Below are 14905 nucleotides of genomic sequence, written 5' to 3' on the forward strand. Positions count from 1 at the left end.
GGGTGCCTTGGGAGCCGCGCCGTGTCGGCCGCACAAAGCCGCTTTTTCATCACGGCCTCTTGCCCGTGCCGAGTCCGTAATTGTCTCTGAAAAAAGTTCATTAGCGAGCGCGGCGGCGGCCCCTCGGCCGCGCTGCTTTTGAGCGGGCGCAGTGGGGTGTGTGTGCGCGACCCCGCCGCTCCGGAGCGCGCCACGGCCACGGCAGCTCCTTTAGAAACTTCCCACCACCGCCGCGCCGGCCCCCGCCGCTGCGGGGCTAATTGGGGGCGACACGGGGCGGCTGGAAAGGGGTAGCCCCGGCCCTTGATTACGGAATGGAGCGACGAGGTGAATGCTGCTCTCCGGCCGTTTCTCAGCTCCCGAATCTGTCACCTTGCGCCTCTGCCTGTGCCTGGCCAGCGGCGGGCTAAGGGCGAGGGCTGCGGGGAACTCGCTCTGGCCCTTGGCACTTCCCCAGCCCCGCCGGGCACATCTCCCTGCGTCGTCCCGAGAGCAGGCGCGAGTTCCCCGCCAGACGGTGGCCCACCGCCAGGCGGACAGCCCGAGCTCACCCCACAGAGCTCATCGGCATTGGAAAGCCCAGCTCGCAGGAGAGCCCGGCCAGAAGACAGTTAAAGTATGTTTACCGTGGCGTTAGAGACGCTGAATTTGATCTGCGCAGACACAGGCGCGCCCTTAGTGCCCTTAGTTAGTTTAGTGTCTGGGCGCTCGCGGGGTCTGCTCCCGGTATTTACTTCTCCATCAGTCCCCGCTCTGTTTTTTAATCAAAACAGTATTCGGAATATGATTCCTGGAGATTATATTTGGAGAGATTTGCGATACATATCTTGCCGGCGTGACAGATTGCAGGGGAGTCCTGAGCAGGCGGGATAATCTCCAGCTCTCTCGCTTGACCTTTAATAAAAGGGGACTAAAAATTAAAGAAGTCTTAAGAATCCTGGAGGTTACCTCCGTGCCTGCCTTCAGAAACCCCCAAAGCCCGCACCCGGCTACTTACCTACTCCCGAGGGCGCCGCGGCCAGGCAGGGCCGGGGCAGGGCCAGCGCACAGCCGGCAGCTCGGAGAGCTTCTGGCCCCCTGACCCAACCGGTTTCGTGTCCCGTGGGCAGCGCAGGGTCCGCCTCCCGGGGGAGCCTCTTCCAAAGTCCCTGGCCGGGGGACCAGAGAGACCCGGGTCGCTCCCCCGCGGGCTGGGCGCAGGCGGCTGGGACACGGCGGGGAGCGGGTCCCGGCCCTGTAGCTGCGGACACGCGTGGGGAACCTGCGCGTTCTTCCCAGGGCATACAATACCTGTCCCCTCCGGTGGGATAGGAGGGGCGGAGAAGTCGCCTTGCAAGAACCCTTCGAAAGGGCGTAATACTCTTTATTACAAGTCTTAATCCTTCAAATCCGACTTGAAATAACGTGTTCTTTTCCTAGCTTAATTTCCCCTACTGTAAGCTGCGGGTCACTGCAACAGACTGCGGCTCCTGCACCGCCGCTTGCCCGGGAGTGCTTTGACTGAGGGAAAGCCCCGAGGCCGGCGGCTGTGGCGGCGCTCCCGGCCCTGATCCCGGCCGGACTTGTGCCGCTCCTTACCCCTGTCACGCTCCCGGCCGGACCTTTTCCTGCCCAGGCTCCTGCAAAACCCCCCAGTTTGCCGCCTTAGACAGCCCCCCGCAGTCCCTGGCTGCTCCGTTACCCTCCACAGCCCTGGGCGGCTTCCGCCACCTCTCCCAACGTTGGCCTGCTGCTCCTCCTTTCCCCTGTGAGCTGCTTCTCCGGTCGCAAACCGAGAGGACTTCCAGCCCCACTTGTCTTGGGAGTCTTTGGTAAACATACAGAAGTCTTCTCAATATTCAAGATTGATTTCCCTGATTTATTAAGGCAGAATTCATTGGACTCTATTGACCATAAGTGACTTAATGTAAATGTTGACCCCGGTGAACTCGGAAATAGCAGGTATCGGGTTGATCTATAGATGACCTCTTAATTACCACAGTTATTAATTTAAATTATTGCCGCCACTTCTAGAGACAGGTACAGAGAAACGTTCTTTCCTCATCCCTGCTTGGTTTATTAGTCTGAATACAAAGTGTTTGATGACACTTTTAATTAAACAGAAATAATGCGGAGATACGGTTTCCCTTTCTCGTCTGTCCCGTAAAGTGCAGCACTGCTCTTTTGACTGACCGACAGCACTGACTCACTAACAGCGTCCTGCCCCGGTGCCCGGGGCCGCTCCTGGCTGAAGCGCTCCGGGGGTCACAGGGAGGCTTCACCCGTGTTTACTGGGGACTCAAAATACTTCCAGCTCTATCTATTACAGCCACGGGAAAGAAACGGCTGGGGGTGACCTGCGCCTCTCCTCCCTCCACGGGATGGCGCGGAGCGGCCGCGGGCAACTGTGCCCTGAGCGGGGAAAGAGGGAGAAGGAGAAACAAACCACGACGTGGGGAACAAAGGGAGATCAGTCTTTTTGTTGCTGTTACTGTGGCAGAGGGGTTTCTGGGGATATCAAACCAACGGGCGGCGGGGGGCCGGTCCCGCGGGACCTGCTCCGCCCGCCGCCCCTCGCCCCCTGGTGAGCAGCGGGTCCGTGTCCCGACGATGGCAGAGCAACGGGCCTGTGGCCGGAGAGGTCGCCGCCGGGCCGGGGAGAGCTTGCTTTCGTTGTGCCAAGCCGAGAGTCTCGCTGCAGCCAGAGCCCCGTCACCACCGCTCAGGAAAGGGCAGGCGGCCCTACGGGAGAGAGAAGAGGTTATGAGCGTTTCCCCGGCAGTCCCGCCGGCCCTCCCCAGGATCAAGGGCTCCGGGAGTAGGGCAGAACGGTGCCCCACTGCTCTGCGGACGAGCTGGCGCTTGGTGCTGGGTCGGCCCAGCAGCCGGCCCGTCACCTACCTCACCACCGTAGCACCGGCCGGAACGCCGTCCGCAGCCTGTCCAGGCACGGCCCGCCCAGCTCGGAGCCTCCCGGGCCGCCCTTGGCGCCCCGCCCGAAGCCTGCACAGACACAAGCGGCTCGCGGTGGGCCCGGCCTGGCCTAGCCGCCCTCCCCTGCCTACTCGCCTGCAGCGGCGAGGCCTTGGCGTCTACACCGCCGGGGGGACACGGACCCGCGCCCGCCTGACACCTGGGCCCGGCTTAACGCCGCAGCCACTCCGGGCCCGAGGCGGTTATAGGGAGGTTGTCAGCCGAAGGCGGGCTCACGCCGCGCCCTGTGTCCCGGCCCGGCCCGCGGTCCCGCCCGCTCCCGCGGCCCCGCCGCCGCGGGTACCTTCGCCCGCCGCCGCGTACTGGCATGACTCCCCCAGGCCGCGGTGAGACGCGCAGCTCCGCGGGAGCGGCTGCAGGTTGAAAGCGGAGCTCCGGAAGGCCTTGGCGGGCAGGGGCTGCTCCCCTGCCGCGCCGCCGCCCTCGGGGCTGCCCCTGCGCGCAGCGCTGGCCCCGGCGGTGCGCGCCAGCGACCAGATGCGCGGCTTCTCCGCAGACACGTAGGGCGGCGGCGGGCCGGACAGGGCGGGGGCCGCGAAGTCCGCGGCGGGGGCTTTCGCGCAGGAGAAGGCGCGGAAGGAGCCCGGCAGGCTGCAGTCGCTCCGCAGAGCCTCGGGAAGCGCCGCGGCGATGCTGGGGGCTTCCTGCAGGGAGCTGGCCCGGCCCTTCTCCGGCTTCCCCGCCTCCTCCTCTTCCTCCTCCTCCGCCTCCTCCAGGTCGCTGAACCGCAACTCCTTGTCCTCTTTGCAGTTCTTCTGCTCTGCTCGGACACATAGCGGGGAGGAGGGGCGCCAGGGCGTTAGTGCGGGTGCGGGAAGCTGGGGGGCCTCGAGATCGGCCGCGACTTCGAGGTACCTCGAGGCGCCCGTCCGGCCTCTCCCGCCTACCTCTGCCTTCGCCCTGCGCGCTGTACTCCTCCTCTTCCCGCGGGGTTGGTTCTTTCTTCTCTTCCCCCGCTTTGTTCTTGGGAGACCAGGTCATTTTGTTTTCTTTCTTGAGCCTCCGTCTGGCGTTAGCAAACCAAGTGGACACTTGGGTCAGGGTCATTTTGGTGATGATGGCCAGCATGATTTTCTCTCCTTTGGTGGGGTAAGGGTTTTTCCGGTGCTCGTACAACCAGGTCTTGAGGGTGCTCGTCGTCTCCCGCGTTGCGTTTTTGCGTCTGGCCGAGCCACTGAAATCCACTGTCCCATACCTGCAGGAAGAGGGTTAGGAAGGGGGAGCCGGCAAAGCGCGGCATGAGCCCCTGGACCCGGCCCAGCCCCGCTGTAAGCCGTTGTGGCCCTAACCTCCCGCCACCGCTCCGAGGTGTGATTTTAACTGACTGGTGCGCCTCGAGTTTGTCAGGTCGGGGCTCCCTCCTCCCCCTCCGGTACCGTTTGATGTCGGCCTGTGCCTCGCAGGTGGATGCTAACGCGGTCGGGCGCTGATCAAAGGGGCTTTACCTGTCGTACTGGTACTGCCCGAAGGAATGATCGTAGGAGTAGTAGGCAGCGGACTGCGCGATTCCCGAGTGCAACGTGCCGGCGGCGTCCTTGATTTCATACTGGGGGTTCTGCAAGAGAAGCGGCAGGGTTCGGTGTCGAGCAGGAGGGGAGCTTCGGCCCCTTGCCGCCCCGAGTCGCCGCGGCAGCCAGGTCCCTTCAACCCGTGCCCTTCGCCGCCCCCGGCCCTCCATCGACTACTGACCGCGAAGTTTGCCGCCTCTTGCTCTCATCCCCATCCCCATCTGCGGCGGGCGGGCACTCACCAGCGCGGAGTAGAGCGCGGCGGGCTCGGTGCCGTAGGGCAGATAGCTGCCGTAGCCCTGGCCGGCGGCGATAGGGGCACCGTACATGCCCAGCGCCGCATTGAGCTCGGCGCGGCCCGGCGGCAGCAGCCGGCTCTCGTACGGGGCGCAGCAGAGAGAGGCGGAGGCCGGCGCCGGGGAGGCATCCGGCGCGGAGCGAGGCGCAGCCTCGCAGCAGGTCGTGCTGGGGTTGCCGGACACGAAGAACTGCGGGAAGCAGAGCAGAGAGCGGGACGGTGCCGAGTGACTGTCGAGGCAGCCCCATCGCGGGGACTCGTGGAGCGTGTGCGTCTGCGTGTGTGCGGAGGAGATGACAAAGGGGGTAGGAAACCAGAGCTGAGGCAACTAATTATAGAAACCGCGAAATAAACGGAATGGGAAACGGGAGCCCTTGGGAAGGGGACACGATTAATCAAGCAGACAAAACTTGAAGGAAATAACTGCTCTCGAGAATGGCAAAAGATTCGTGCGGCTCCTTCTTTGACTTCCCGGACGGTCCGTTCGCGTTGATTTAAAGCCAAGAAGTTGCGATTACAGTTAACTTGACAATAGACAAAGCAGTAAATGCCAGCTAACGCAATCGAAGACATTTGATTTCAGTAAGTTCAAGGGAACAGCTAACTTCCAAAGCGCGGGAGGCACATCTTGCAGTGATTACGGTGTATAAATAATTGTACCCAAATAAATGGTGACTCGAGCTACCTATAGCGACGACTTGGTTAACGCAGGGGGCCTGGGTGGGGATGTGCAGGGGATGTCCTTCTGAAATCGTACGGGGGAGAAAAAAAAGTCCCAACAAAACTCAGGGAAAGGACCGTTCGGGGAGGAAGGGTAGAGGGGCGGCACAGAGGGGATCCGGCGGGAAGACCCCGCGAAGCGGCGGTCCCGCTGCCCGCGCACCCTCCGCGGCCGCGCGCAGCCGGGGCTGATGTTATTTGTTTGTTGCACTTAAAAGTGAACGGTGGAGGGAGGGGGAGGGGGAAGCACAGGTTTCCTAAACGCCTTTGCTGTGCACACGGCGAGTTATTTGTTTAAGCCTAACACAACACAAACGAGACATAAACACATACGCACATTTTTTTAAAAAAAGGCTCCAGATGTGTCTTTTTAAAAAAAGACTCTAAATAAGGGAAAGGGAAGAATAAAAGGGAGGGGGAACAAACATCTGGACAGCAGCAGCGGAATCTAAACAAAAGTGAGTGCTGCTCACTCGCCTTACCTGTGAAGTGGTGCTGTAGGGGTATCCGAACTGGGAGAAGGACATAGTCGCTCCTTATTTTTGGACCATAGGCAATATTTTCCCCCCAAGATCGATTGTAACTAAACCCCGCTTCAAGATGCACCTTCTCACACACACATTTCCACGTATGGCTTTTTTTTTTTTTTTTTTTCCCCCTCAGTTATAGATGATTGCACTTAAGAAGAGCTACCAGACATCTGAGAGGGAGGGGGGTTCCTGGATTAAAAAACTAGGCTACCCCCCGCTCCCCATCTCTCGTAATAAACATGTTTGTACAGAGGGACTTTGAAAAGCCACTTCACATGTATAGAGAGTTTAAGCGCAAAGGGGCTTTTTCCTAAAAGGGGGGGGGGGGGAAATCACGTAGGGCTTGCAAGATACTGAGCTTGCTTGTTGTATTATTTTCTGCTCTATAGGTCTTTAGCGTTCCTCGGTGGGCGAGGAGCGGGGTGACGTCACGGCCCTGCCGGCAGAGCAGGCTGCGCTGGGCAGGAGCGGGCAGCACCCGCAACACTTGTTCCGTGTTGTTGGGGCGTTGCGCTGCGGGTCACGGCGCAGACAGGGGCCGGGCGGCCTTTTCTCTTCTCTGTTTTTTAAACACAATCCACATTTGTTTTAGGGGAAATAAATGATATAGAAGCGGAGAGATCGCACGCCCCCCCCCCATCCGCCTTGTCCCCATCCGCCGAAGGCAGGAGGAGCGGAGGCCGCGGCCGTGCGGAGCACTCCCCGGACTCAGCGCTAGGGCAGGCGCTGCCCCGGATCCCACCCGCTGGGCCGGGCTCTGCTTTTACGATGGTTCCAGCTGGCCGTGCTCCTCTCCGGCTTCCTTGCAGCACTTCCCGACCGCCGAGGGCCGCGGGAGCGGGGTCGGACCTCGGCCCGCACGGCGTGCGCTGCCTGCGCGGGCAGCGGCTGTGGCGGGGAGCTGGCCGGGGACAGCCCGCAGCCTCCGTTCCTAACGAGTGAGGAGCGAGGAGTCCATTCCTCGCCTAGATCCGAACCGGTCCCACCGGGAGAAAGGGGTGGCAGGGCCGCGGCGGGTCGGTGCTGAGGTGATGGGTGGATGGATGCCTGCTTGCATCCGGTCCTGCTCATTACTGCTACGGCGTAATTACATCAATTAACAAATGGAAACGCCCTTGTTTAACCAGCGATTTACATAGTGCAAATTTGCCTTTGAGGCGAGATCCCCGGGAGGTAAATGGGGATTTCCTTTCTCCCCGCTTCCCCGGCTCGGGGGCTCCCGGGCCCGGCCGCGCGAGATGTCCCGCCAGCGCCAATTAAAAAAGAAAAGAAAGAAAGATAAAATAACAACAACTTTCCCCCTTCCGGCGGCTCTTGCACGAGCAGGCAGGGGCCAGCTCTACGGCGGGCAGCCCCGCGGCAGTGCGGTGCCGATGCCCGTCCCCGCCGAAGCGGTCCCGCTCCGCCGCCGCCCCGTTCCCCGACGGGTGGCGCTGGCGAGCCGCGAGCGGTGCGCGGGGCCCCTGCGCGGCCGGTGCCGGCCCGAGGTGCAGCCCTCGCGGGTGCAGTTGAGGGGCGGCCCGCGGGTGCGCGGCCCCTGGCGGAGCAGGGCACTGTCGGAGCTTCTCCCCTGCAGCTGCTCCTCAGCTGCGCCGTCGGGGAGAGCAGGGCAGCGAGGCGGCCGGCGTAAAGGGCGACAACCTCCTCTGACATCCCGTGAGATGTTGCGCTGGACGTTGCTGGAGAGAGCAAGGAGCGTTCGGGCGGTGTGAAACCGAGCCCTTTCAGCTTTCGTTAACGGGGGCAGTACCTTAAGAAATTCATTAAAGAACGCCTTTGGGTAACATTACTGCTAATTATTTAATTGCAAGGATCCCTATGAGGGAAATTATGCTAATTATAAAGTAATAAAACCACTTGCTCTAAAGCACTTAATTCAGCAAAATTCAAGTCTTTTCACCAGAACGCTTATTACATTATTTGCTGAATTAAGGGAGCAACAAGAGTAGCTGCGTGCCTGTCCTGCTGTGCTCAGAGCCCATGGGAGCAGTCACCCCATGTGTGTGGGCAGGTTGCACGTGGGGCCCTCGCCCTCCTTGCCCATGTGCCCAGCACAGCAGCCACCAAAACTGCAAAAGCACTTCTGTAACAGACCTAATGCAGATCAGTGCAATCTTTGTTGTGTGCAATCAATTTGAAAGCAGATCTGTTACCTGTCAGGTACATTGTACTTGTGCCTGGCTCTGAGAGATGGCCTTGTGCCACCCAGCTCTCTCCACTTACACCTCTCTGCCCTACACAGATGTTTCTGTAGCATACTTTGTGCTATACATGCCCAAGAGCCACACGGGCGACCCTTTTAGTTGCTCTCACAACCTGGGATATTAACTGGCATTCCCGTTAATGAATACAAGTTCTGCCTAGCTCCCCAGCTCTTTGGGAGGATTCAAACTCTGGCTCTTTATGTTATTGTGAGCTCTGCCACCATTCACCCTGTCAGTCTGTTAGTGAACGACCGCACTCACCATGTCAGAGCTGCCAGAATATCTCTGTGATTTGTAAATATTGGCATAAACCTTCCATTGCCAGGTTCTTGAACCTGGCCTGATGGAGGCAGCTCTGGGGAAGGAGTGTGCAATTCACAGTCTTTTTTTCGTCACAGGGAAACAGCTTCGACAGCCAGATTTCCATTCTGCTCATCCACCGTGTAGTGGAGAAACATAACTGATGCTGTACATGGTCACTGCAGATTTTGCTTTCCTTTACCTAAATCTGTGTCATCTCTCTCCCTGCATACGAGTGTATCATCCCCCCCTGGCATGCATTGCCTTCTCCCAGGCATACTAGCAAGGACTGTCTGCTAATAAACATGAGCAAAAACGGAAAACCAGCTTTCTTGATTCACAAACTTTTGTTCTTGAAAGAGAGGAGTGTGAGGGCTTAACTGTAAGCATTCCTGCGGGCAGTTCCTCTTCAAGCAAGGCAGGAGTTCAAATGCAGCCTGCAATGCAATTTTTGATCCTTTTAAAATCAACATCATTTGGTTTAGCTCTGATACTGCTTTGCTCAGGAGTTAATTGCAAGGAGTAAAAGTAACAGTGCGTGCTTCCTGCTGCTGTAAATGCGGCTGCTGCTAACTGTGGATGCAGTAATAGATTAAGTAAAACAAGCAGGGTAAGAAGAAAGCTGCTTCAAAACTATGGAGCAGAAATGGGGGTGAGAAGAAAGTGTCTTTATATTTTATAGTACGGGGGACTTTTTGGCTGTTGCTTTTTTGTACTGAGAAAATGAAAATTCTTCAAGTCCATGCATGAATAAACAAGTACAGCTGGGCAGCCTAATACATAATTTAAACTGATCAGTCACTGCAGATTTAACTGAATAAAGCCAGAATGAACACTAATTGTTTTGACAAACTAGAATAGTGTATATGATGGCTTATTGTGGAGCTTGCTGGTTACTGTCCTTATCAGTGACTACTGTCAAGACTGATTTCTGCATGAGAGGCAGAAAAAGATGAAGCAAATTAGGACAATATTAAGATTAATATCATATTGAAGATAAAGCATTTTAATTGCTTAACATACAAGCAGAAAATAGAACTGTCTTTGAGACAGAGGGGAGAATTGGCCCAATGCAGCATGGGACATAGCCTGATTTAGGGGTTGAGGTATAATTGCTGAGGTAACATGTGATATCTTTTCAGCTGAAGGCTAAAGTGAGCATAGATTTGATTTTTCAATCACTTTTGGAATACATCAGGAATAACTGTGATTACCTTTGGACACTTCTCTTCTGAGAGGGACCTCCAAAAGAGAGGTTGGTGGATTTCTAGCGAGTTATGTATGTAGGAGTTAAAACACTTTTGCTATGGTTTTGGTATGTACAAAGTGAAAGAAATACATGAGTGGGCCTTTCCATTGCTTCTCTAGACCTTCTTGTTTAAATGGATGGTTAAACAAGAGCCATTTAAAATTTCATCAGGAAATTAGGCAAGAGACACATGAGGGTAGTAATACCATTTGTAGGGATCCCTAAGCCCCACTTCTGCATGGACTCCTTCACCTGACAGTGAGCTGCCTCTTCTCAAGTGAAGGACTGGCAGCTCCACTTGGTACCCATCATCACTGTTACAATGACCCATGGATTTGCTGAATCTCAGATCATCACTGTGTTGGTTATGATTAAGTTTTGGGAGATGGCTGTAAAATGTTTGGTTTGAGTGTTCCTGGAGCTGGAGTATGGCTGGACCTGGGGCTTCAATCTGGACCCTTCTGTGCCTGGAGGTGGCCAAGTGGGTGGAAGCTGCATGTGGATCTTCCCCATGCTCCTGGGTGGGGTTTTCCCTTGGATCTGGGGCCATCACTAAACCTGGCTTCTGAAACTGTACTTAGCTAATGAGGAGATACTTCTTTTTTAAGAGTGTTCGGCTTCAGGATAATCCAGTACTTCTGTTCCAGTTTTTGTAGGTTTCTCTGTAGATTATTCTGTGAAGTGTGAGTTCGTCTGGTGAAGATACGTTTACACAAAACTGGAGAGATCTTCACCCCTGAGGAGCTGTTTGTGCTTTGCTGTGATACGGGGAACTTACAGTGGGAGGGCCAAGGCAGCAGCACACTTCTGTCCCAGGCTGACCCCTCCCTGCATTCAGTTTTCAGTAAAAACAATAGAAATAATTTTTAATGTTTTTTCTTTGTTTGTTTATTTGTTTGTTTGTTTTTAACAAGGCCTTGCTGTTGTGCCACAGCTTGAGGAGGATACTGAGCTCACCAAGTTCCATTAACCACTAAGCAGTGCTGTGCTTCCATGACCTTTATATCAGCAGTTGGTGTGCAGGAATTATTTGGCTGCCAAGCTGAAGGGTTTTAATTTAATATCACCTTAGGTATAGTTTGTCATTTCTGTTCTGTGGCAGTGAGTGACAGTTATATTCCATTAACTAGTCTGTTGCTGTAATTTCGAGGTTCTGTTTTTTAAATAGCCTGGTACTTTCAAATAAGGCAGTAGTGCCTTATTTTCCAAGAATTATCACAACTTATGTGTTTTTTTAAACATGGCTATCAGAACTGCTTCGTTATCTACTTTCATTTGTAATTTACAAAAATCTAGTTGTCTTTGTTGTACATTATAAACACAGAGAGCTTATAACTTTATGCAAACCCAGAAAATACTTAAGACAAGTTCCAAGGCCCACCAAATCAGTTGTTCTTTGAGCCTCTTTGTTAATGTCTGAGTAAAGAAGGGGCTCAGCTTGACTCCCCCTCCAAATCCTGACTGAATTAACTCCCTTCTGCATCTGTAGAAATGAGAGCAGAACAGGACCTGCTGGGAAGTTCGCTGAGGACCCTTCTGCTGGTGTCCTTCAGGTAACTTAAGGTTTTTCTCTGATCTTGCCTTGGTGCTTCAGGCAGTGCTGATGCTGGGGGGGCACTGCAGAGGAGCTGCTCCAGTGATGGGCCATCTGTAGCCAGTATGGGGAAGCTGAAACCACTTGTGCTTTCACACCCAAGCAGCACTAATCTATAATAAATCTTATAAAATCAATAAAAATATGGAAAGTATATAATTTTTAAAGAAAAAACACGAGACATGGCCATTAAGGGCACAGCTATTCTAATACCTGTTGAAACTGGTTGAAACTGCAATTAAAAACATTCTAATAATAAATCTACTTTCAGTCTCTTTTAATGCTTTTAACTTTCTCGAAAGTTCAAGCTGGTATCCCAAAAATGTGCCAGGACTTTCACAATGTATTTTATAGACTCATAAATAAATATGGCAATTAATCTAAGCTGTATTTCTTTCATATTTGATGACAATTTATTATGACACTCACTCATTCAGTGCACAAGAACTCTAATGCACTTAAAATCAGATTTCTAACCAAACGTTTTATGGGAAAATACAGTATTGATCATCCATTTAAAGATACCATGTGATGATTCATAACCTGCTATAAAAGGAATCTTCTGAGGATATTCAGAATGAGTTTTGTGGACCGTTCTTGCCACATAATCCAACATACAAGATCTATAGTTCTTAGTGATGTTTTATATTTCTGTTTGGTTTTTTCACCTATAACGTTGTGGTTTATGATGGATAGCTGCTTTAAAAGAAAACATTTTGCATATCTAAACTAAGATTAAATAAATAGAGAGTAATTTGTTAAACATATACTAGCACTTTCTGTCCATTTACAGAATTTCATGCACAAAATTTGTTCCTTTCAAAAATAATGTCCACAATTTTGGGTATGTTAATTGGGCTGTTTGTGCAATACACATCTGCTACTGTGTCCTTTAATAAAATGTGACCTGGGAGTCCTATGGCCTCATGTACTGCTTGTGGCTGGTTTTGTCGTATACCCTCTGTTGCACATCTAAAAGATATATCCTAAAAGTGCAGGCTCCTGGGGTAATTTATTTGAACTTGAGATGTGGTGCAGAAGGAGAGAGGTGAATTGTGGCACACTGTACGCTGCATATGGGTTCACATCCAGGCTGCACAGGATGGGCTTCTCCAGTCCTTCACCATTAGCCCACAGACACTTTTCAGTGGGTGTCCTGCTTTGGTTTCCCTTGTGTGTGGATCAGTGGTGAGAGCCCAGCTGCTGATGAGTGGGAGGTCCATGTGAAGGGAGAAGAAGGAGGAGGAGGATAGAAATGCAAATGCCTTTTTCTGCCCCTGTAAATAGAAAGTGCCTGCATTTGTGGACTTGACTGCAACTCTGTGCCGCAGTGGGGTGAGCAGAGTAGCCCCTGGCTGTGTCCCAGCCCATGGACCCCATCAGCCTCCAGCCTGACCTGAGACAGATGTCCTGCAAGTGTCTGGGGTTTTGCAGCCATTGAAAATAGCCAACTGCTCATCTCATTTGCTGAGAGTCTTAATATAATGATGTTTTCCTGTTTGAACAGCCCATACCCATTGCCAGCCTAGTTATTTTCTGGATGTCTTTCCTTAATACCGTAGGTTTTGGGTGGTGACACCAATGCTTGGAGGGACAGCAGAAGGAAATAAGTAGTGAAGGCTAAAGCACTTGGTTAAAGAAGAGTCTCATTTATAAATCAATTTTAATAACATATTTAAAAGCTCTCACATTTGCCTTTAATGTGTTTCCATTTCCCCCTTAGTCATTAATATTTAAAATATTTTTCTTTACTTTTTTTTTTTTTTGTGTGTGTGTGTGTATTGTGTCCTTTCTATCCTTTCTGTCTTTAATCTGAAAACAGTGAGTTTTTGAGAAATGCACAATCCATGAGAAATCCAGATAATTTAATAGAGGAAAGCCCTTCAATCCCATGAAAGAAACTTCAAATGAGTTGAGTAATTGTTTAAAAGTTATTCCAAACAGTTTAACTCATAAAAGGGTATATGTTTTCACTGATTCACTTTCAAAATAAGAAGGCACCATTATTTCTATGAGGAAGTAATAACCAGCAATAAACTTTAAATAAAACCCAAACAGCTATGGATAACATTTTTCAGCAAGCCTGTTGTGGAAGTGGCTTCATTCCATGGGTGATTTAGGGGCATGAGATTTGCTGGAAGCACACTGAATTTGTATGCTGGGGCCTGTTTTACTTTTGGAAATGGGATTTGACCTCCACCTTTCAGATGGAGAAGAAAAAGAGAGGCCCTAAGGAAGAAGGTCAGTAACTGGTTTCCCAGGTGAGGTTAAGTAAAAATCTCAGATGTGTGCTTTGGAGGATTCATCACATTTTATAAACAATGTGGATTTTATAAACGTGTTAAAATGAAGCTGTGAGGAGGGTGATTACAGCCACAGGGGGGTCTAGGAGCCAGCCCATCTCCCTCCCATGAGCCATGTGGCTGTGGGACAAGGACTGTGCAAGGTGGGTAAGACACAGCTGGTGTCTTCAGCTGCACTCATGCAGGGTCTGGGGGTCCCCTGGGACAGGCAGTGCTTGCCAGGGGTCTTCCTGGGCAGTGGGGGAAAGGAGCAGGCAAAGGGACTGCAAAGGTGGGAGATGGTTTCCCAAGTTTGCAGAATAGCTCAGTAGCAGAGATTGGAGTTACCTCCCTCCTTGGTCAAGGCACACAGTGGCATATGAGTGGAGTGGCATATTGCCTTGGAGGAGATACAGGAGCTAAATTTAATGTGTTGTAAATTCCCTAGGGCCAGTGGGGAAACCTCCAGAAAGTAATTCATTTCTATATCATGGGGAGGCTCTGTGGGCAATGAAATGACATGCTTTATTGTGAAGCAGAGTAATGACTGCTCATCAGAGATCCTGGAAAGGATTTTAGAGACTTAACAGTATCAGTTTGATTTTTTTTAATTCTAATTTTATTACTTTAGTCATTAATTCACTGTGCTTAGGAAGAGTTTATCCTCTCCTTAGCTTGTTCTGGGTTTTATGTTTTTATATATATATACACACACAGATATTATTCTCAGTCCATTATTCATCTATGAATTCTTCATGATTTGTAAATGGGCAATGAAGCAAAGAATACTAAATGTAACAAAGATGGAATGAAGATCTCCAACATTTATTATTTTCAAGGAGGAGTTTAATATGAAGATGTTGTCTGGTGTTTTAATACTTACTAGGGGAGTGTTATAGCTACCATGGATATTTTGTATATTTCTTTTTGTCTTCTCATCTCTGTAAAATATGCACAGTTTTTTTGGATGGATGGGTTTAGCACCAGAGATCCGTACCGGTGGTAGTGGTGGAGGAGACGTGTATATATTTCACCGGCTATTGCTGAGAGTGAAAGAAGAGTCAGTTGTACCAGCTACTGTTTCTGTGAGTGGTTGGTTTGCCTTGTGGTGGGGCGACGCTGGGGGGTGCTGCTTCTCCCAGGTTTCAACTGCACGTAACAGCACATGCTCCCACAAGGCCAAACCCAAAATGATGGGCAGAGGCTGGTTCCTCTACTCTGTTTGTTCTTCATGTATCACCTCCCAG

The 14905-nt window shown here is 52.1% G+C and overlaps 1 protein-coding gene across 1 annotated transcript; it reads right to left on the bottom strand.

Annotated features, from left to right (window-relative positions):
* Positions 1–210: 210 nt before the first annotated feature.
* Positions 211–6290, bottom strand: IRX6 (iroquois homeobox 6; the record flags this gene model as incomplete). Its single annotated transcript, XM_080638380.1, has 10 exons — positions 5982–6290; positions 4724–4969; positions 4419–4528; positions 3861–4168; positions 3257–3733; positions 2886–2982; positions 2472–2721; positions 1682–1806; positions 998–1341; positions 211–560 (listed from the first exon to the last, which is right to left on the bottom strand). Exons 1-10 carry the CDS (start codon positions 6024–6026, stop codon positions 211–213), a joined length of 2352 nt encoding a protein of 783 aa, XP_080494506.1. The 5' UTR covers positions 6027–6290.
* Between the last annotated feature and the right edge of the window lie 8615 nt (positions 6291–14905).

Source organism: Psittacula echo (genome assembly GCF_963264785.1).
Source record: "Psittacula echo genome assembly, chromosome: Z".
NCBI lineage: Eukaryota > Metazoa > Chordata > Aves > Psittaciformes > Psittacidae > Psittacula > Psittacula echo.